The sequence below is a fragment of the Brachycentrus maculatus genome, unplaced genomic scaffold, assembly GCF_059751285.1.
Source record: "Brachycentrus maculatus isolate JH-2025_06_01 unplaced genomic scaffold, ASM5975128v1 h1tg000612l, whole genome shotgun sequence".
Lineage (NCBI taxonomy): Eukaryota > Metazoa > Arthropoda > Insecta > Trichoptera > Brachycentridae > Brachycentrus > Brachycentrus maculatus.
In genome coordinates, this window is record NW_028281350.1 from 243,411 (window position 1) to 268,319 (window position 24,909).

The 24,909-nt window shown below is 31.9% G+C and overlaps 1 protein-coding gene across 4 annotated transcripts in view; it reads left to right on the top strand.

Moving 5' to 3' along the window:
- Positions 1-24,909, top strand: part of foxo (forkhead box, sub-group O) — a 194,046-nt gene that overhangs the window by 166,472 nt on the left and 2,665 nt on the right. For all 4 annotated transcript variants that reach the window (XR_015838843.1, XR_015838844.1, XM_088273835.1 and 1 more), the window contains exons 3-6: positions 15,132-15,314; positions 16,228-16,331; positions 20,715-20,951; positions 23,931-24,081. Coding sequence is in view for 2 of the 4 variants with exons in the window: in XM_088273835.1 (XP_088129961.1) it covers positions 15,132-15,314; positions 16,228-16,331; positions 20,715-20,951; positions 23,931-24,081 (675 nt within the window). In the remaining 2 variants the exon portion in view is untranslated. The remainder of the gene's footprint in view (positions 1-15,131; positions 15,315-16,227; positions 16,332-20,714; positions 20,952-23,930; positions 24,082-24,909) is intronic.

A 24,909-nucleotide genomic window follows, 5' to 3' on the forward strand; every position in this document is an offset into this window, starting at 1 on the left:
CCCCCGCCACCCCGGGCTAGCAGCTAGCGCACCCCGTGATATATCCATTTTCCCGTTACCTTCCTGATGAATGAGATAACTCGCTTTTTCTACAATAATTGATTTTGTCGTAACGATAATTTTTAATATTTTCAACCACTTACGTAATTGAGAAGTTTATTTTATTGAATTATACAAAACAACGATCAAGATTAATTGTAAAATCGTTTGTATTATGTTCATAAGTAATAATTTGATGTGTCCTTGTATATTAAATACATATTTACATACTTATTATTACAATCAGATTATTTATAATCCTTTTTATACATTTTTAAACAAGTGAAAGTGGGCTCAATATTATACTTTATTGATGTAATAAAATATTCATTTTATTATAAATAAAAAAAATATGTATTCTAATTGACAGATTAGTTTTTCAATTTTTTTAATAGATTTTACTTTTGATGAATAACAATATTTTTGAAAAATTTTTTTCTTACTTAGTGAGCCCTTACTGTTTCATCAATAAAATTAATAATAATAATATAAATTTGTATCGAATGATCAAACATGTAATTTGTTATGTATAGTTTGTTTTATTAAATATCGTCCATGAGTATGAGTAAGTGTTAAAGTTTGCATTGAAATGTGAACTGCAACATTCTCATATTTATAATTAATTCTACAATAATATTTGTTTGTTTTAATTTTTTATTAGAAAAGTCATTTCTCCACTGACAAGACACACGAGGTGGCTTGGTGGGTCTCAATATGTTAAATATGTTTATAATTTTTCTTATAAATCAATTTTTCCTTTAAATTTATGTACTCAAATAAAATTTAACAAAATATTTTTAAAATTTCTCAATAAGAGTACATTATTAATAATTTATGGGATATGGTAGTTCAAATATACTAGGTTTTCATTTTATTAAATTCTTGTATTTCAGCCTTTTTGACATCTCGACATATCGCTCACTCCTTTCAAGAACGTCATAAATCAAAAAACTTGATTTTTCAGGAGAACGTTTTTAATGTTTAAATATATAACACAATGTATTAAAAATAAATATCAAGCCACTTATTGAACTTTTTACTGTGCAACAGATCTTTTTAGGTAAAACCTGAAGGTTTTTTCTCCATTCGAAAAATATTTAGTATATTAAAAAAATAATTAAACAATACCTTTTCTTCAAAATGCAAAAACCACATTTTCTGCCCTATAGCGAGTAAATATTAAGTTAAAAATATGCCGCTTTTACTGGGATATAGTACATTTTCTGGGCATTCTGAAAACATGTACAACTGAAAATTGACAATTTTTGATTTATGACGTTCTTGAAAGGAGTGAGCGATATATGAAGAAGTTTCGTTTAGTATTTTTATTTTACACAGACCCTTTTACTTTTAAATGTATGCAAGATCCTTCCCGATTTATTTAACATTCTGGGAAACCTCCTGAAAGCATGATTGAAATTGAGAATCTTTGTACCTGTTTATCGTTCCAAAATTCAACCGTAACTTATACTAACATTCTAATATACTCGTAAATATCGTCTTTCTAACTGTCTAATATAATAGAATTTCCTTTAAACATACGTAATACGAGCATTTATACAACTCCGTTTTGTATACGCAGGCAGGATCAGGAAGTTTAACGTTCGTTCGCTTTTCTAAAATTTGATTGTCGAAACTATTCGGCACTCTGAATGCTCCGACTAATATATCAAAGGCATACATTTATAGGCCATTAATAGATAAAAGATTATATCAAAAGCCTGATGGGCTTTACTTCCGCTCAGAGATCGGGGAGCGGGAGCAACTCGACGCTACCTACCTCGCTCCGCCAGTCACCCCTATTTACTGTTCTCAATAAACTGAGGCACCACTTATGCGATTATCCTAATTTGCCGCTGAGACAAGCTCGCCACTCTACCAAGAATAGGCTCCGCGCTCCCTACCGGGTGATAGATATTGCGTATAACTTTTCAACCGCCTACCGTATTAAGTCTCTCCCTGACTTATCGAACTTGATCGAACTTATCTCGACTCGCAATCTTTATAGTATCCTGAATAAATATTACTTTTATTTAATTAACAATAATATGTCACCGAATTGCACATTCTAATTTCTAACTTATCTTGGTTCGCAATCTTTATAGTATCCTAAAAAAATATTACTTTTATTTAATTAACACAAATATGTCACCAAATTTCTTACAAGGTATTATATAAGAAGGTTGTTTTATTTTAATTTTATTTTGTTTGGAAATTTTACAGAACACATACATCTTAAAGTGTTCCAATAAAAAAAATACCACATTTGTAAATTTGTGAAGATACCTAGAAAAAAGGAGAGATGAATGATTAAAGCTCAAGTGAAAGACAAATTGTACGAAACGAAAGACACACGACGATATCAATGTTAATACATATTTTCCGCTTACATAGTGTTATGGTTACTGGAAGTCCCGGCTTCGATTTCCATGGGATTCCCAAGATCATAATAAATGTGTGTGTTTTTTTTTTCAGTATTATTACCATGAACTGGTACCTGAAGGGTAACACAATTCACTTTGTCTTCATATTATAAACGATCAACTTAACATAGCATCGACTGGATGCAGTGCTCTATACAGAAAGAAGAAGAAAAAAAAATGATCCTACAACCTTTGATATGTACTACGTACTTTAATACATACATACTAAAGCCTTCTCACACATCTATATATATATATATATATATATATATATATATATATATATATATATATATATATATATATATATATATATATATATATTATATATACATTCATTACATTTATTATCTTTTTAAGAGTTGTTAAAAAAAATATTTTTAGGCGTTTCATTGAGACAAAATCTATTTATTTGTTTGTTATTTATTTATTACTATAAGAAAAGATATATTATGATACATACTCATGTACGTATTGATTTCGGAATAGGTCACATGAAACCTTAACGTGAAAAGCTCGTGTTCCCCGATCACTCTATACTTAATTCAAAGATTTGTACACGTTACTTGGCAACGCTTGCCTTTCTTTAGTACAAATCACTCTTCTTGTAATCAGGTTAAACACTCACTAGAGCTCTCCTAGTTTCGTTCTACTCATTTCCGAGAATCTGTGCGTGGGGTTTAAATTGCGTACACATATACAAAATACACGTATCCCCATACTATGCATACGTACGCACCTTTCTTTGAACGTATTCTACTTTTGATCTTACACATTAAAACTAATAAAAAGCCTCCCTACGCTTTCCACAAGCAACCTTCTTTGATAATTTATCGGGTTGTAATTCTGCGACAGTGTCTTAAACTTCTTCGTATTTATATCCACACTCTTACACAACTTAATTCCTGTATAACACAGTCTGAAAATACTTATTTATTATTTTTAAATTATATCGTCCAGTCTGCTGGCAACTGTCAAGAAACACGCTGTCCGCCACGGACGATATTTGATATTGCGTACGATATTTTTAAGTTCAACGGATGGCGCTGCCATTTTCGTCGAAAGATATAGAGTGTGAGAGACAGAATAATATTTTTACAAAAAAAACATGTTTTTGTCTTTCACATATAAAAATATTTGCCACATGCATTTTTTAACATGTCATCTGATACTATTTTATTTACATGTCAAAAAATTATCAACAATTTATAATTTTACAAATTTAAAAAACACGTGCTTATTTGAATGAAACTTTGTGCCTAAAGTAGATTTCAGATTTTGAACAAGTGAACATTAAGATTATTATTTACGGAGGTTGATTTCGTAACATCGAGTTTTATTCGTTAACCAGTTCCAATGGGTACGTACCTAAATGGGGTGCTCACTTTTGCAAAACGTCCGGCCCTGTCTCTCCGAAGTGCGGAATAAATCTTAATTGCGGTTTCGCGTAGCAAATTGTCACGGCGCCTCCCGAAATTCAAGATCAAGTGTTCGATGGCAAATTAGACGGGGCGGTGTGAGTCGAGAACGGATAGGCCGTGCAGCTGATTAGGTTAATCCGGGCTACCCGGCTGACAGGTGCCAGGGTGCCAGGACGCTAGGGCGACAGACGCCCGCGTCGCGAAATCACAAGCGCCGCGACGCGCAACTTAATTTCTGACGCCCGAGTACAGTTGAACCCCTCATAGCGAGATTAATTTATATCAGAATTTAAATCGTTGTGTGAAGCTGGTAAAAAATAACTTACTAGCTAACTAACCATCACGCCGCTTCCCCGCAGGGGGTAGGCAGAGAAAATAGAACGCCACACCACTCTGTCTTTGCAAACATTCTTCGCCTCTTCCACGTTCATGCATCTCCTTATACATACCCGCCGATTGTTACGACTCCTAACCTGACCACTTTCAAGTATTTGGCATACCTGATCGTGCCATGTTTTTCTCGGTCTTCCTCTACGTCCTTTAAGCTGGTAAGGGAAATATTTTTTACCGTAAGTATCAATGTCAAGTTAAGAGTCGAAATAAACGACGGGTATACATATGTGAGGAGATGCATGAACGTAGAAGAGGCGAAGAATGTTTGCAAATTGTATCGGGTTGTTGTCCCGTGGTTAGTATCGCGGTCTCTTGAGTCAGAGTTTCTCGGTTCGAACCAACTCTACCACAATTTGATACCTATTTCTAATAATGAGCCGCTTAGGCTCACAGAAATAGTATGAAATCGACGTATTTTTTTAAATAGTAAAAACACAAATATAAAAAATAATTAAATGCAGATTGGTGTGACGTTCTATTCTCTGCCTTCCCCTGTAGAGAAGTGGCGTGATGGTAATCTAGTTAGTTAATTCGTTCCTCGCCAATAAAAATACTATTTTTTAACGTTTATTCAAATAAAACTACATACTCATAAATTGTTAAAAATCGGAACCACTCGGGATGGGATTTCGATTTACATAAAACATTTTTTTTAATAACTGTTTTTATTATTTATAAACTTATGATAAATAATTCAATCTTTTTTTAGGCATTTGATTGTGCCTACGCTTCAAAATTTGGTCAAAATGTGATACACTAATCATTGATTTAATTTGTAAATTGCAAAATAAATTCAAGAAAGATTTATTTTTAATTAGTCTGGGTGTCTGTGGTGTATTTTTCACATTTACCTTCCCTATTCTTACTATCCTACCTGCAGACAAGACTCTAACACAGGCTTTGCGGGTTTACCTTTTTAAAAAATAAAATAAATAAAAACTGCATACCCACCTTTTTTACAGGGTGATGCTTCTCAATGTACGATGCAACAGTTTCCCTTATTGCGCCAAAAAAATGTTATTCCGATACATTCTCCACTCGCTATGCGAAATGTCACCCGTTAAAGCCCAGTATTCATTCAATAGCAACCTTATTTTCATCAAACCCAGTTTGCATTTGACGTAATTGAATTTCTCCTTAATATACCGTTTTTGTGTTGAAAAATAACCTTTTCTTCGAAATAAATATTTGGTTTTGAGAAGATTAGAGTTATTGAAAGATTGGGACTAAAAAATATAAAAATATTGTTTCAATACATATTCTAAAAACAAAACAAAAATTAATTTTGTATGTATACTTAAAAACAAGGCGTATCGTAACGTCGGCTTCTATGCGTTGCCGGAAGCCAACTGAATTTTACTTATGCGAGTGTGGCCTTAAGGGAGCATTTTTTTCAGTTTTCTTCGCTTTGCGATTACTCGCTATAGAGGTGCTCGTTGTGAGAGGTTCCACTCTATTCTCATCGGCTTGTCAAGAAAATCGCTCCTGCTCCAGTCACGCCGCTATCTAATATGCTAAATAACGCTCGGAAGACATTCTTCGTAATCTTTCAGTAACTCGCGTAATTCGATTTGTCACTTGCGTTGACAGCATAATTTTAAGATGAAGGCTCTCACCCACGCAAAGCGCCCCCTCCCTTTCCCCACTCACCCCGATGTCAGGAGAACCAGCCTTCCGACAGATGTGATGAACGCCCAAATTAAAAGCTGTCCTTCTTGCTCAATTAAAATTATGTTCGTCAATTTAACTCGGGTGTTAAATTCGTACTTGAAAAGATTTACAAGTCCATATTAACAAACTCCCGCTAAGAATGCTTCCGCAGCGGTACCGGCTCGAGCCCGGCTTGACTTGTCACAATCGGAATAATTCATTTATTCGTTCTTATCTCTGGCCTTTCCACCGTTATTACTTAACCGTCTTACTTACGAACACATCTAATGATAATATAATATTTTTCATATTGTCTAGTTTCTGACTTTCAAATAAACTTGTTTTTTATTATAATCGTCTATAAAAAAGGCAAATTTTCATCAATTTTCTTTCGGTTTCCAAAATTCAAAATTCCTAAATTAACTGAAAGAAATGTCTAGAATGAATCTCGTTGCCTTTTACTGTGAAAAGACAACAAGTTGACTACGTACTGTAAATAACTTTGTCATTACTTCTGAACTTGTATTTCTAACGACTTTGGCATTTTGAAACCGGTTGTTAATCAGTATTGTCAGAAAGTTAATGTTACAGGAAAGAAAATTAGTAAATATCTGTTATCCAAAATAAGTACAGTTAAGATTTTCTAATTTCATGAATTGATTCGGTAGTCACTTTGTGGTAATATACATATATCATTTTTCAATCTAAATTTTACTTGGTAAATGCAACTGCTTTTGTGTAGTAGTATTAACTATGTAAAATTTTAAATAAAAATAAAGTCCTTAGAAGTTATTGCATTATACACATTTCCATGCGTTCTGATTATTTATGTTCAAAAAATATATATGTCATACATACATAAGTAATTTCTTAATCCTTTGTATGTGTGTCTACCTTTTAATACGAGATATGGACTTGTAACATAAATTACATAATTAAGCTTAAAGTTTGATTTTTGGAAAAAAAATCGTATTTTTTTTTTTAAATATTATTTCTTTAAAATAAAACTTTGGTTCCAATTTGGCAGATAAAAATACCTCTTGATATTTTTACGTAACTGAGAGTTGCTCAATAGCGTTTTTTTAACTATCAATTGCAACGGACTGTTACTTTGATAATATGTAAAACAAATATTTACAATGTGCTATTAAAGGTTTTATCTATCTACACGTACTTCTAAATTGTCTGCCATCAATTTCGTTACTACTAACTTTGCATCCATTACGTTATAATGCATGACTCCTTTTTTCAGAATTGCGGTAATTCTTGGGGTAACCAACAATACCACAAAAAACACGGTTTTTATTATTCATGTCGCATGTAAATGATTGGCCGTTTAAGTGGAGACATTCATTTGGACGTTCAATAAATCAGTGGCGAGCTTCGATGTTTCCGAGTATTATTTTAATATTTCAGTTACTCGAATTTTGTACCGAATTTAAAATGTCCTCACGTAAAGCGAGCTAAGTGATTTTTTAAACTTGTACTGTCACACCCAGTAAAAAACCGCTCATAAATAATATATATTCAGTGGCGTGGTGCCAAGCTCTTGATTGGCGGACTAGAATCATTCTAACAAGGGGCAAATTTATTTTTATATGACCTCTCGGACGGGTGGAAGTTATAGTATTGAGGGTGTGGTATCCTATCTTAATACGAGCCAAACTTTTAAAGTTTTTCAAAGTATACAACTTACGTAGTTCCAATAATCTAAATCAACGGATGCCCTTACTTTAATAAGTATTCGTATGTTTCTCTTTTTTGTAATTATACATCAAAATTACTTGCGTTTTATAGTATTTCGTGGCTTACCGTACAGCAAGAACAAAAAAAGCGTGACTTAATATGTTTTAGAAAAAAACTCTGCATTTTCAGAAAATAAAGTATATTTATCATATGTATTGGCTTGTTATCTTTAAATATTTTTATACATAACTAAATACCATAATTATTTTCTTTCGGATGCAAATACAAATGTGTTTTTTTTTCCTCCATTTAGTCCCAAAAATCATCTGTAGTTTCCTATTTCATAATTACATTCAATGCAAGGTAATATTCCGCTTAAAACCTGAAAAAATAAAACTCATTTTATTATCAATTTAATGTAACGTAAAATATTTTTTTCTTCATTTTGCTTACTTTACATTTAAATCCATATTTAAACTTTCGAAAGGGCAGTTTAGTATGAGAAATGCACTCGCTTTCAAAATACATATTAGTATAAAATTATGAAAGTAGGTACATTTTTAATTACTTATTCTCCTCCAACTTTATCCAAAGTCATTTGAATGTGTTAAAGTCGCTAAGATAATGTGAAATCTGCGCCTTTTACGACTTTGAAAGTTGCCATCAATTAAAAATAACTTAAAACACTTTTCCCAAGACATAATTCTTCATCTCGGGGCGGGGCGGATAGCACTAAGAGTAGAACATTTAGGCGATAATTCACGCAGAGCTCGGATTAACGATAGTTATTAACGGGTGAGTATTTCTGAAATACATATATCTGGTGGAAGATTGAAACGGGAAAAAGTTTTTCACGGTGGCGTTAGCAAGTTTCCCCGTGAATATGTCTATCGTAGGATTCCTGGCGCCTGCTTTCGACCCGAAAAAGAGAAATCACCCAAAAAAGCTCCATCAACTGGCGAACTTTTATAATCTCTACCTCCGCCCTCCGTACGGCGAGTCTCGCCCGAATTCGGACCCGGACTTACGACCTTTCGATCATTTGACACATCGCGATGATATCTGCGGGCGTGTAGCACTTTTGTTAAGGTATACTTAGGTATTTATTTCATAGGTACATTTAGAAAGAGAACTTTTCCCGTGCCGAGAGAAAATATATTTAGGACTTTATTGAAGTATTTTATTTCAATATATATAAATATTGAATCAATTTTATACATGTTTTATATATGTTTTTCTTACCAAGGTAAAACGTTATATCTATCTAATTATGCTCATTTTAACTAATTTGGATGTGAAATTCAAAAGAAGAAATTATCATATTCTTTTGTGACGTTTACAAATATTTCAATTCAATACTTTTTGTAGGTAAGCCTAAACAATTAGTGTTTGAAATTTGAGCAGAGTAGGAGTCAAACCTAAGGCCTCTGATTTTAAATCTGCAACACCAACCACAAGACTACTACCCGAAGGTATACTACCATACAATATACACACACACACATATAAATTTATATATATATATATATATATATATATATATATATATATATATATATATATATATATATATATATATATATATATATATATATATATATATATATATATATGGCGCGAATAGGTTTTCAAAAAGACGAATGTCTTCACGTAAAATAGGTACTTTTTCGTCGGGCGAGAGAGGAAGGGGTGAGGGGAGACAATTCATCAATAGGATAGTTTCCTCTTAGCGCGGCGCGCCTTTACCTTCCTTCTAAGGGACCTAGGTGCTGTGGCGCCGCCGCGGGGTCTGCGGGCGGGGGGCGGGGAGGGGGTAAGGGAGGGGGTAAGATAAAGCAAGGAAAAACTTAGGTGAGAGATAGTGCACTGCCTCTATCATTTTATATTTCCCTGGTAACGTTTGAATTAATCGGCGGGCGGGCGGGGGGGTTATCTATACTACTTGGATATTTGGGTCAAATCTGGAAATATCCGACTAATCCTGTTACAGAGACGCCTTGTACCCATTCTTCAGGAGAACAAAAAAACTCGGCGTCGTGGGTAAAGTGCTCTCTCGGGATATTTTATGATGTCTGTATTCAGTTACAACCGTCTAATATACTCTGTCCTACTGTGTGTTTACTTACATCAAGTAAAAAGTTCTGCGTACCTTTGCCGAGATTTATCGGAGAAACTATACATTTTTCGGTTTTTGTTATATTGAGGATTGATGATGCCCACTATTTTATTACATTTTAGTCATTACTTTTTCTCGTGTACGTACTACCAGCTTCATTTTATCCGCCTCCGTAGTGTAATGGTCAGCACGCTCGGCTACTGTACTTGAGGTCCCAGCTTCGATTCCCATGGGGCGGTCAAATAAATACAGTAAACCTCCCTATAACATTGAGATAAGTACGTGAGAGAAAGTTTTGTAGGGTAAATGTATTTAAATTGTATTTTAATTTTATAATGACTCATTTTGATTATTTCAACTATTAAAAAAAAATACAATTTTAACTACTTACCCCTTATAACGTTCCCTTCGATAACGCAGTACCTATCGCAACGTATTAGAGAGGTTTACTGTAAAAGTAATTTTTTACTCTTATGTTTATTCAATATTACCCTGGACTGGTACCTGAAGCGGAGGGCTGATCACCTTCCCTTCATGTGTTAACGATCAAGATAACACGTTTATATGATGCAGTGCCCTATGCACCATCGGGTGCGGATGAGGGTTTGAATGAATTAATTAATTATCATAGTTATAATTACACGCCCTGTGCATTCATGCCATTTAATTTGTAGAAGAATATAAAATAACATTTCTAATTAACGGAAAAATACATCTGACCTATGATATTCTTCACTTGGTTGATTAAAAAAATGTCAATTCCATGAAATCAGACAATGCCTCGATGTAACCCTTACTTCTTTTAATTATTTCCGGTCAATCAGCTGACGCAATCCATCTCGATGGAAAAATAGTTGTTATAAAGGTCAAACATTAAATCTATTTACAACATTTTGAGTGTGTCCAAGTACTTTTTCACAAATCTGGATTATCTCCAATTACAGGAGTTATTTTAATTATATTTTTGACATCTCATCATGTTGAGTATCAAAAAATAATGTGAAAAATAACTCCTATAATTGAAGATAGTCCAGATTTGCAAACAAGTATTTGGACATACTCAAAATGTTGTAATTAAATTAACTGGTCAAATTATAAGCCATAATATAACTTAATGAAAAGGACATTTTCTAGTGTTTCACATGTATGTGATTATAATCCAGGATTCGGACCCCACAAAAAATTAAGTTTCTGCTCAATAAAAAGCTTCTTTCATCTCACCAATAGATGTTTCTAGTCAAATTCTAGTGATTCAAGCACTGGGTTTCGAAATTGGACCATATATTCCATATATTCATATAACTTCCAAGAATTTGAATAGTGTGGTTGTCAACCATGGGTAGAATTGGTGAATGCTACACGTGTGTAAAGTGATCGCTTAAACCAGCCTATGATGGTCGTAAGCCCCGTAAATGCCCAGGCTTTCATATTCTTCATACGTTGTCAAAAAATAATATTAATTTTATTTGTGAGTATGAAGTATACGCGTATTTTGCTACCACCGACTCTCACAAAAAGTTTTATCAGAACACCATTGCTATTAATTTCCACATTCCTATAGAAATATGAATCTCCTTTCTTCCTCCCGAATATAAATATGATATCACCATGGAATAAAGATTACTCCGACAATTCTCCGACACCTTTTGCGTGATTTGATAAGTGATGTATTCTACATTTGTCTCATTTCACTTTTTCTTTGACAAAACTTTAAAAACTCCCGGTAAATAACCGGTATTAGAGTCGCACACATGAATTTTTACGACACTTTCTTATTTGTTTTATCTGCTTGTCTTATGGGTACTTCTGTTTAATGATAAGATAAAACGGTTTTGTTTAACTACTTCCGAAATCGACATAATGTTATTAAAATTTGCAAATAGTTTGGCCGACAAACCATTTTTTACTTTCCAATACAAATGTATATATATATATATATATATTTATATATATATATATATATATATATATATATATATATATAAATATATATATATATATATATATATATATATATATATATATATATATATATATATATATATATATATATATATTTATATATATATATATATATATATATATATATATATATATATATATATATATATATATATATATATATATATATATATATATATATATATATGTATATAAATATATATATATATATATATATATATATATATATATATATATATATATATATATATATATATATATATAATATATATATATATATATATATATATATATATATATATATATATATATATATATATATATATATATATATATATATATATTTATATATATATATATATATATATATATATATATATATATATATAAATATATATATATATATATATATATATATATATATATATATATATATATATATATATATATATATATATATATATATATATATATATATATTTATATATATATATATATATATATATATATATATATATATATATATTATATATATATATATATATATATATATATATATATATATATATATATATATATATATATATATATATATATATATATATAATACATAGTTTCTTCCGTTTTTAATTTGTCGCCGACGGAGATAAAAGGGAAAATAATAATATGGACCAAAAGTAAAATAAAAGAATGGGTAAATGATCAAGAGTTGATATTGCAAAAATTTTATGTTTGGTTTTTACTTTTACTTTTTTCTTTTCTTGTGTTTATATCATGTTTAACTCTATAAAAATAATGAAAAGGTATGAAAAATAAACTCCACCTACAAGCCACATAAGGGAGATAATAAATATGATTTATTGTGTATGTACTGATGATGCATTTTTATCAGTTAGCAGGTAATCTTTACACAATTAAATTATTTTAGTAAACACCAATGACAATATTTATTACACGCAAAAAAATTCCAAACAAACAAATAAAAATTATGCAAATGTCCGCCGGAAACTAAATAAATGATGAGCGTGACTCGTTCATCTGCGGGCTCTGGGCGCTCGAGGGACCATGGTAATGACCACACATAGCAGTTTCCTTCGTGGGCTTAGGTAATCCTCGACTGAAATCTAGTCACATAATAACGCCCCTCACGTTTCGAGACTGGCTGCCTGATAGTCCGTAGACCTGCGACCAGCTACACATCTCCGATACATCATCTTGCGCCAATCCTGTAAATTCCCGAGCCGTTTTACAATCCGATCACTGTACGCAGCCCCCGTGAGACATAAACCCGCCTTTATTGCCTACATATTGTTTGGAACGGTGATCACGGATATTAACTTTGTGGTCGAAACATTATTTGCTTTGAATAGTAAAAGGGTCCTAAAAGTCGACCGTTAAAGGCACTTTTATGTCTTGCGGGTTAAAACAATGGCCGAACGTTGGCATATATTAAACGGAATTCATGACGACTGCGATATTAAAAATTTTATACTTACGCGAGCAAAAGAAACTATAAAGGTTATTAATCGTAAAACGACACAGAAGATAGGAATCTGAACGACAGTTTTGTTTTTTTTTTATGTAACGCCTCTCGGGTCCATTTGTATATTCGTTCGTAAACTAAGTACTTTTCATAATATACCACTAGATCGATATGATTCGACATCATTATCTTAATAATAAATAATAAATCCCTTACCGCACCCCAATGGTGCATAGGGCACTGCTTCATATAAACGCAGTGTTATCTCGATCGATTACACATGAAGGAAAGGTGATCAGCCCTCCACTTCAGGTACCAGTCCAGTGTAATATTAAATAAATATTAGAGTAAAAAAACACTTATATTTATTAAACCCCCCTGGGAATCGAACCCGGGACCTCCAGAACGGTAGCCGAGCATGCTGACCATTACACTACGGAGGCGGACTTATCTTAATAGCTTCTTCTTTTTCCTAGCTTCATTCCAAATTATCTTCTTTATAGACTGCTCAAGTCAGCTTTCCTCGTCCTTGTCAGGTTGTAGGTCCTTCTATCATGAGCAACGTCTCCTAGGCCATGCTTTCGAATCATGTTATATTTCTGTATCATCCATGAATTTTTCGGCCTCACTTTAGATGTCTTTAGAGAAAGATCCATGGCGATTATTGTCTGATTAATAGCTCAATGTGAAAAATTTTAAATTCAAATTTATTCATATTTTTCCAGCTCTGTAAAATCGGCTATCCTTGAAATAATTCGCATTATAAGTACAAGACTTCTTTATTTTACAAAAATCTGAAAAATTACATCGATATTTTAACAAAATGTTTCTTCATCGACTTAATAAATTAGTACCATGATTATAATTTCCGTTCTTGTCTCTATGGGGGACTCTATCGAGTAATATTTAAAAGCTTTGAATGCCCTAGTGCATTTAATTCCGGCGATTTTCCTTAATACAGTAAGGTGGATTATTTAAAGGTATAAATGATTTATAGCAAAATGAACTTCGGGGCAGAGAGAATGTTCATATAAGCACTTGAAATAAATTTTACAAACTTCTGCAATTCTGCAATTTTGTCGGTGTAAAGGAATCCATAAAATATAAAATTTTGTCACTAAAAATGGTATGGGGTTATTTGAAATGTTTGAATTTAGCATCCATTTTAGTATTACCTGAACAGAGGAGTTTTATTTACGATCATTTATTGCGTAAGTTTTTACAATGGCAATAATTGACAGTAGTTTCCTCAGCGGTGGATGGAAATACTATTTTCTATATAAACTGAAATATACGTTTATTCAAATTCACACAGACATCGGCGTTTTTTAAAAGGAACATTTTACATCAAAATATGATTCGAAAAAATAAAATACATCCAGATTTTTGAAGAGATAAATTCTTGGCATGCTCAATATTACATCTTACAAAAAAAACTCAAAATGGCATATGATTTTTTGCATATTTACATTCAGATTATTCTGGAAAGACATTGTGTTTTTGATCAATTAGTTTTTGCATTAATCAAAATATATCATTGACCGTCATAGGCTTGGTTTAGTGATCACTTTACACACATGTAACATTCACAAATTCTACTCATGATTGACATCAATTTTTGGAACTTCTAGATATCTAGATCAATTTTGTGACATTAGTACATCTGTGTTCAAACAGCCATCTATTTTGGAATAGGGAAAGCTTTTACTAAGCGAAGACTCTTTCTATTTGTATGCAAGGTCCGAATCTTGGATTAAATTCACATACTTGAGCTCCGCCAGATGATTTTCAATTTATGTATTAAAAAAATTCATGGAACAATAATAATGATACGTTCATGAGACAGGTTTTTTTTTAAACTAGTCCAGCTAAGTACTAGCAGTAGCACAGAAAAGTTTAACATAACAGTTCGTTTATGTCTGCTAAATACATTTATTAACGTATGTATTTTTTTCCAGAACTCAATCAGACACAACCTCTCTCTGCACAACCGCTTTATGCGCGTGCAAAACGAAGGAACTGGAAAGTCTTCCTGGTGGATGATCAACCCTGATGCCAAACCCGGCAAGTCAGTGCGCAGGCGGGCAGCTTCTATGGAGACATCCAAGTTTGAGAAGCGCAGGGGACGAGCCAAGAAAAAGGTTACCTTTTTTAATTTAACTTTTAATCGATGAACTATTTATTATAAATCTATTGTGAGACGTTTTGTCGATGTCGTCAACGCCAATATCAAACACCGTATCTGAAAATAAATCTAATTTTTTAAAGATGAGGAAGGGGTAGCCGCGTTTTTTTTTCAATTACTGTAAGAAATGTGAAATGTAAAAAAAACTATAAAAATAAAAATAGTTATGAATCCATAATAAACAATAAAGGTGTAATTATTTTATTGTAAAACCTTTTTACTGTAAATTGTTATTTTATCTATTGTATGTAATGTATATAATCTAATAATAAAACAAAATAAACAAATAACATAAAAATATAAAATTGTATTAACATGCAAGTATTTCGGCTCAACACAGGCAATGCCCAAAGAGCCGTAATACATATAGTAAAAAAAAATGTATGTATCCTTGAAATAAATATGACAATGACTAAAGCCTCCTTTACAAAATTAAAATACATACATGCTTGATTTATCCAACACTGATTTCGAATTTAAAAATACAGAGATTTATTGACATTTAACCTATGTACGTGCATATTGTCAACTTTTTGTTCAAACTTGAAGGATAGGATAGTAATAAAAATCATTATTTTATAAAAGTTCCCATACTTAATTTTAATTATAGTTTTAACCTGTATGAAACCATTTTTCGCCCATATCTTTCTTCAACTGATCCCAACATTTTTCTAAAACGCTTTTTGTTATATCTTTATACCAACATACGTTAAATAATTTATTTTTATTAAATAAGTGGGTAATTTTGAAATAATTTAATTACAAACTGATATATTTGCTAGTACGCTTTCCAGCAAGTAAAATAATAAACGCCCTTAATGAAACATGTACCTACCACTTGAAATCAAAAACGTTTATATTAAATTTAGGTTGAAGCTATGAGAAGTGGAATACCGGCAGACACGACTCCAAGCCCGAGTAGTTCAGTTTCGGAAGGCCTAGATATGTTTCCCGACTCACCGCCCATCCACAGGTATAATATCACCTACTTAAATCATATTTCACATTTACAAAGAAGAAAAAAAATCGATGAACGTGTATACTTTGTTGTGAAACCCTTAGCAAATGAGAATAATTATTACAGTATTTTCTATCAATTTTAATTTTTTTTTTCATTTTTTGGCACTCGAATGGACCGCATTAAAGTGATACATTTACTTATATGTCGCATTTATTTTACTGACGTTTTGATTCAACTGTTTGTCGAAATTATGCATTGATGCATTGTTAATCTAATGTTGAATTTTACTCGTAAATTAAGCATTTAAACACGCCATACAAGTTGTAACTCAGAAACGGATAAAATGAGTTATTATTGATACTATACGATTAAGCATCATTTGTACTATCAACAGTCGAAAATGAAAATGAAAAACGAATAAATTTAATAAACTGTCGAAACGTGCGTTTTTCAACATTCTGAAAAATAAATATTACAATATATTTAATATTAAAATAATCGTACCAAATTTCAAAATTGCATTTTGAAAAATGCACTAATTTAAATGACATGCTTTTAATTATGAATTAAAGTAGTTGACTACTTATCTATTACGTAGTTACAAAAAACATGCCTTGTGCTTTCAATCTACGTAAATAATAGACGATAGTCATATTATTTTTAAAATGATAAATAAAGACGGTTTGAAAATAAATTAATAAATAAAAACGTCATGATTTCATTAATTGATTCGACAGTAATTTTGTGATTATAATATCCATTTTTAATTAAATTTTCTTTTGGTAAATATCACTTTTTCGTAAAATCTATTGTGACTCGTGTTTCGATACATCCCGCATCATTTGGTGCGGAATGCATCAAACACGTAGTACAATAGAATTTCGAAGCACATTGTAGTATATGTACCAAGTCAATTAAAATTGAAAAATCATGATTTTAGTGCTTCATATAAAGATATTGATTACCTTACTATTTAAATAACAATCGGTATTTACAAAAAATACTCTCTTAAAGTAGTGTTTCTACAGATCAGTTTTATTTGTTGGATCTGTCAACGCAGTTCGCAGTTCTCTCATTTGCGTTATACTAATATCTGGATTGATTTAATTACTTCATTGCATTTTATTTGGCGAATATTTTGGCATACTCCGAAATGTTTCATTCTAATTATATCACTTTAAAAGCAGCCAATCTGGTTTCAGCTTGGATTTAAAATGCTATCCTGAGAACAAATCGTCATTCTTCTGACGTCACCGAATTTAGGAATCGTATTTTCGACAACCTTCTACATATGTCCTGTATCGAAAACGCCAACAAAATTTTAATATTATCCAAAACATTTGCTTGCCTATGGGTTTTCCACCAAAGATACACGTGGTAGATTTTTAAAATATGTGAATTAATAGACAATTAAAGTTATTTGGTTCTCATTTAATTTTAGCTTCTTTTAATTCACACATTGGATATACACATATATGCACTTATATCGTAAGCAATTTAGTTTTATATCTTAGATTATTTTGAACTGGTAGCATTTATTTCGTAATAAAATTATTTTTGATTTAGGTCAGACAATAAAGGTGATTTTACACGTCTAGACGTACTATATTTAAGTAGCTACTAGTTTTCTTAGGAATTGTAGCTTAATATTCAATACTATAATATATTTGAATTATAAATTTTGTTCGATTATTGTGAATATATAGCTATATATATATATATATATATATATATATATATATATATATATATATATATATATATATATATATATATATATATATATATATATATATATATATATATATATATATATATATATATATATATATATATATATATATATATATATATATATATATATATATATATATATATATATATATATATATATATATATATATATATATATATGTATATATATATATATATATATATATATACATATATATATATATATATATATATATATATATATATATATATGTATATATATATATATATATATATATATATATATATATATATATATATATATATATATATATATATATATATATATATATATATATATATAAATATGTGTAATGTTTTTTTCCAAAATATAGGTACTTTGCATTTAATGAATTATTTCTGTAATGGTTAAATCATAATCAGTTGTAATCTTGTTTAATTAATAAAGAAAATATATATCTTCAGCGTTTTTCAGTCAGCTTTCCACTGTAGTTTGAGTTGAAAATTATACCTTTAATAATTAAATCACGAGTGCCCTTATTCGTTGAGTTCGTTTGTACACTCTGCATACTTAATTTGCGTGTTCCCTAAGCACACAATCAATCAAAAATATTATTGAATGAGGTCATTATTTGCACGTCAAGGTCTACATCCCAAGGGTACATATACATGTACATTTAACTCGTGTGGAAATATGCCTCCATAGTACTTATCACCAACGCTCGCAACTATTTATCAATTACCGGCTGTACCCGGCCACGCGTTGCTGTGACTCAGTCTGCTCAAATGAAATAAATATATATATAAAGCCACACACTGAATTTCGCAATACCAAACTTGTTATGCAGTGAAAATATTTAAAATCATTGAATGTGACGGTAGCTGTTATAAAACACGCTTTCCACTATGGCTAATGTTTGGTATTGCGTGTGTTGCTATTATATTTAACAGGTGGCGCTGCCATTGTGTTAAAAATGTGTTTTACCTGATACAGCCAAAAAACACTTAAGTATACGTATAAATTAAAATACAAAGTTGTGTCAAATGTTCAAAACAATCGGTGAATTTCTTTAAGAAATTTAAGAGTTTGAACAACCGATAATTTACATTTTTTTTGTTTTTATATGTTAAAAATATTTTATACATTTTATTTCAGTTCATTACCGATTAATGTTAAATTTAAAAAAAAATACCTTACATTAGGTTAAAACCTCGTTCTATGGTCCATCTTTCTTTTGACCTTCGCATAAACTATGACCCAAAGAGGACATTTTTCATCCATCGGCTTCCTTCCAACTAATCAATTTCCTCATGTTCAACAAAATAAGTGAGAAATATCTCCAAACACACCCCGCCACCCTTGTATTTCTGTGATTTAGCTAACCGACTTCCTGCGTAGCCAGTTTTCAGGAATACTTTAAATATGTCCATATTTCAGAATAAAGTAATGCAACCGTATTGTTCGGGAAATGTGATTGGGGTATTTATGAACTTCGATTTGCACTGGTAGATTTGAAGAATTAAGGTGCTAGGATTTTTGCATGTTTTTTTTTAATAGAGAATAGTTTTTTTACCTAATACATGTTTTTTTCTCATCCTATGATAACTTCGTGCGAATTGGTATTTTTATATTTTGTAACTGTTAAAATAAATCATTATTTTACAGATACCGCAACGATTTGGTTAAGAGTATCGAAACATAGTTTTTTTTATTGACATTTATTCTACTTTAAACATTTTACTTACATTGATATATATTTATAAAAAAAAAAAGATTTTAAAAAGTACGTCCCGCCTTCGTAGTGTAATGATCAGCACGCTCGGCTACCATACTGGAAATCCCGGGTTCGATTCCCAGGGGAGATCAAATAAATCAAGTGATATTTTCACTCTTATATTTATTTAATATTACCCTGGTCTGGTCTTTCATCACCTTTCCTTCATGTGTTAAAAGTCTAAATAATACTGCGTTTATATGATGCGGTGTCCTTTGCACAATCGGTGCAGATAAGGGTTTGAAGCATAGTTAAATAATAAAATTTGAAAAATAAAAAAATAATAAAATAAAAAAATACCATTATACCATATAATTATATAAAACATTAATCCTTGAGTGTAAGTCCCTCTCCAAGCACAAGAGCTCAGTCTCTTTTTTTGGAGAAACTATAAATTCTAAAACTATAAATTTGCCATATGTATAAATGTTTAGAAATTGTATTATGTTGTTCTTAAAAATGTAACTTTATTATTAAAAAAATAATAATAAAAAAATAAAAATAAATCGTGGATACAATTATAATGAACATATTATTGAATTCAATTAAACAAAAGCCAAAGTACTAGCGAGTTATAACTGATTTTCTTCCATGACCTGAGGTACACGCCTTTTTTATCGTCCGATTGAAGAATATCAAACGTCAATAATATGTTTATAATTTGCACTATGTTATCGCAGGAAGAGTAAATTAATTTTGTATTTAAATTACTAAGTAGTATTGCATTTTTGTTTTGTTTCTTTTTATTTCGTTGCCGCTTCTGCTCGCCGCGTTGCCTTCTACAACACCCGCGACGTCATCGCTCGCCAACGCTCGCCACCTTCCCTCGCGGCATTGCCATCGACCCCTCGGCCGGTATGCGCTCCTGGTCGCGCGGGATATCCAGCTCCGCCCAGAGCGGCTTCCTGCCCTCGTCGGGCCTGTCCCCGCTGGGCGGCGAGTACCGCGCGCGGGCGTCCTCCAACGCCTCGTCCTGCGGGCGGCTGTCCCCCATACCCTCGGTGTTCGGGGGCGAGACCGATTGGGGCTCGCAGGACTACCCCCCGCCCGCGGGAGCGGATCAGTTGGCTGGAAACTTGGCCGATGCCATGAACCTTCAGGGAAGTGATCCCTACCTCAATTCGTAAGTATTTTTAGCTCTTAAGAACTACCATCCGCATCATACTACATTTTGCTCATTCCTTTCAAGAACGTCGTAAATCAAAAATTGTCAATTTTCAGTTGTGCATGTTTTCGAAATGCCCAGAAAATGTACTATATCCCAGCAAAAGAGGCATATTTTTGACTTAATGTTTAGGTACCCGCTACAGAGCAGAAAATGTTGTTTTTGGATTTTGAAGGAAAGGCATTGTTTAAATATTTTTTCAAATATACTAAATATTTTTCAAATGGAGAAAAAACCTTGAGCTTTTACCTAAAAACATATTTTGCACAGTAAAAAGTTCAATAAGTGTCTCGATATTTATTTTTAACACATTGTGTTATATTTTTAAACTTTAAAAACGTTTTCCTGAAAATCAAGTTTTTTTTTATTTATGACGTTCTTGAAAGGAGTGAGCGATATATTCATTTTTTATACGCACATATTATGGCACGATGCATGAAATACACTCATTTTGTTGTTAGCATTTTCTATATTTGTGGAGGTCCTCACTAAAACGTTACATTTCCATTATAAATGATTTTAAGTAATCAGTATAGCTTGTTAAATTGTTACGTTTTGGTGGTATTAAATGATTCCATATTAGTCTGTACATATTAGTTGGTGCTATTAAATGATTCCATATTAGTCATACGTTTTGTCGCAACTTTAATTAAAATTTCGATAGAATACAGTAAACAGAACAGATTTGCATTTAAAGGTTTTTGTGCAATATTGGAAATGTAACTTTTTGGTGAGGACCTCTACATTTATTATCTCTGCATATTCGTAGTTAGAGCGGAGATCTGCAAGATATATACGCAAGTATTGAGGATTATTACTACGTAGGTTGCTACTTAAGTTTTGATATATGGCAGCACCAGTGTGAATATGTGAAATTTGACATTGTCACCGTAAAGTTTGCCATTTTTTATGGTAAACGTACTCAGAACGTTTTGTCATACGAGTGATATTCGTGTACTTTAAAATACTTGAAAATTTACTTTTGTTGAAAAAATAAAGCCATTTTCTATTATAAACATATGTTTGTTTTTACTTGTCTATCTAAAAACTTAGTAACAATATACGTCGTATACTTTTATCCACGTAAAATTTGCATATTTCGAGTACAACATTGCAAACACTTACCAACAAATAAAGTACATTTTATGTGTTTTGCCAAAAGTGATAAATGACTATACTATTTTACACGAATCATTATATTTGTAACAAATGTCAAAAATCCTTTATCTTGTTGTTTGTGGCATGTGTTATTCAATTATTTAAACCTAGTATTTTGCATGTTCGCATTTTTAGTCATATAAGGTACCTGGTTTTGAAAAATTAACTATGGTACATGTGTGTAATATGGTAAGATTATTTCAGAAACTCAATTAATCCATCTCATTTCCATGTATTTTTTTCATATGTTATCTATTTCACAAGCTTGCGTCAGTCAAAATATTATAAAATAAATGTATGTACACTTACTATGGTAATGTTGATTCTTTATCGTTTGAATCCAGTATCACCGTGGTCATCTTGCATTTATATGTTACCATCTTTTCATTATATGTTATTATTTATGTACATATATACTCGTACCTGTCGCAAGTGTTTTTACCTTTCATTTTATCCATTATTTCATGGTATTTTCTATCACATTTCCATAGTTAAAATTACATAATCTTTTTAAAAGACGTATTTCATTTATTTTGTTGGACTACTTTAAACAGCCAATACCGGGTCATAAATCGTGTTAAATGATAAGACTTCCATATTTCCTTTGTACAAAATGATGCTTCGTCTCTTTTATTGAGATATCGAATACATCTGGGCATCATGTTCTCAGGTGTAAGATTTAGTGTTTGAGATCAGTCAGAGATATAAATCAATCTGATCAATTGGTCAAATTAGAAGTATATATGTCATTTAAAATAATATTTCAGGCGTCTCCTAATTAATTGATGAAAATAAAATAAGATGTCGGGTTGTGGTCCCGTGGTTAGTGTCACGGACTCTAAAGTCAGAGTTTCTCGGTTCGAACCCACTCTACCACAATTTGATACCTATTCTAATAATGAGCCGCTCAGGCTCACAGAAATAATATAAAATTGAAATATTTTTTGTAAATAATAAAAACACAAATATTTATCTTTTCGTATCTAAAAAAAAACAATTCGAAAGAATTATAATCAAAGAAAAACTATTTACTGCAAACGTTTCTCACACATGGTAGATCTATATATCAGTTTCAATTGAGATTTGAAAGCAGTTATCGATATAGTATATTTTATACAACTTTCAAAAATTAAGATAAATTTCACTATAGAAAGAATAGAAAACTTTACCAAGTGTATAAAGAGTGACTTAAGCCACTCAATACCAGATCTTGAGCCCTGTGAATCCCAGATCTCCATATTTCCTTCGTTTTAAAACATCTCTTGCCTGCATTTGGATATCTAAAATATTTTAATAATATTTTTTTAAATATACGTTAATTTTCATATTTTCTATTTAGTGAAAAAATTAAAAATGGAAGCTCCTCAAGAGAAGCCGGACTGATCACAGGTTCCCAAACTTTTTTAGTCTGGCGCCCCCAAATCAAAATTTGTCGTCATAGGGGAACATAAAATCGCCAGAATAAAAAATATATCTTACTTCTTATCACTCCTACCTGTCTCTTTAGGCTTCTTATGCCTTAAGTCTTAGAACGCCTATAAGAGGGCGTTATCGGTCACTTTGAGAAACACTGCACTTGAAGAAGGTTCGCCATGTTGTGTCCTTGTTTGGTTTAAGGTACCAATGTCCTTCACTGTTTTAACGTGTACGATACCACCCCTCGTGAGTTTCCTTTTGAACTAGCTCTGATCCGATATCGGATAGGCCCTCACCCAGGCTTCTTTTCATTACTGGGAGAAAACCACAATTGTTGCTAATGTTTTTTTTTTTCGTGTTTAGGTTTCCCAGCAGCTTAAGTAACGGCCCGTCGGGCCCCCTGCCTCCGTACCCGGGGGGCGCAGCCTACGGACGCGGCTTCCTGGCGCACGGCTGCAGTCTCCATGGCCTGCAACCGTGCGGCTGTATGCATCGCCCCATGCACCATGGAGAGGTATATCTAAAAACATATGCAGGTAATTTTACGATAGCCCCCCATGTGTCACGCGATGGTGTATCTGAGGGGCAATTTCCGCGGTAACACCGAATATTACGCATGCGTAACACACATGGCATTGCGGCCTTGTACTGTGATAGTACTGCATGCATTTAGGGTAAGTGGCTCATTTTCATCTTGGTTTGGCATCTCTCAAGGTGTTAAACAGGGATGTGTAATGTCACCGTGGCTGTTTCATCTATACGTGGATAATTGCATGATGAACTGAAAGGTTTAAATATTGCAGCTAAAATGACTAAGTGTGCTGCTTTTTGTCTGCTGACGATGCTGTGCTTCTTGGGAACAGTAGAGAAGTATTGCAGGCGCTAGTGACGAAGGTGTGTAATGTGTGTAAGGATTGTAATTTGCCGATGAATGTTGATAAATCTAACGTCATGATTTTTGAAAGAGATAAATTTAAATCTGGGTGTAAAATAGTAGTGAATGGGATGTTTTGTAACAGGAAGATGATTTCGTACATTTGAAAAGTGTATTTTATAGGGATAGGAAGATTAATAAATACAAAGTAAAGAGAGTGAATGCTGGGGACAGAGTGGATGGTGCACTGAAATCGGCTATAGTACATAAAAACATCCAGTGAAAGCTAAATTGGCAGTACGCAACGAACTCCTGGTTTCAACCATTATTTGTGTAAGTGAAACATGGAGTTGGCCAAAGAAGGATAAAAGTAGACGGAATGAAGTGAGAATACGATCACTCGGCCGAATATGCGGCAAAACGATGTATGTTCGTATGGCGATATTAGGAACAAATGCAAGATAAGCA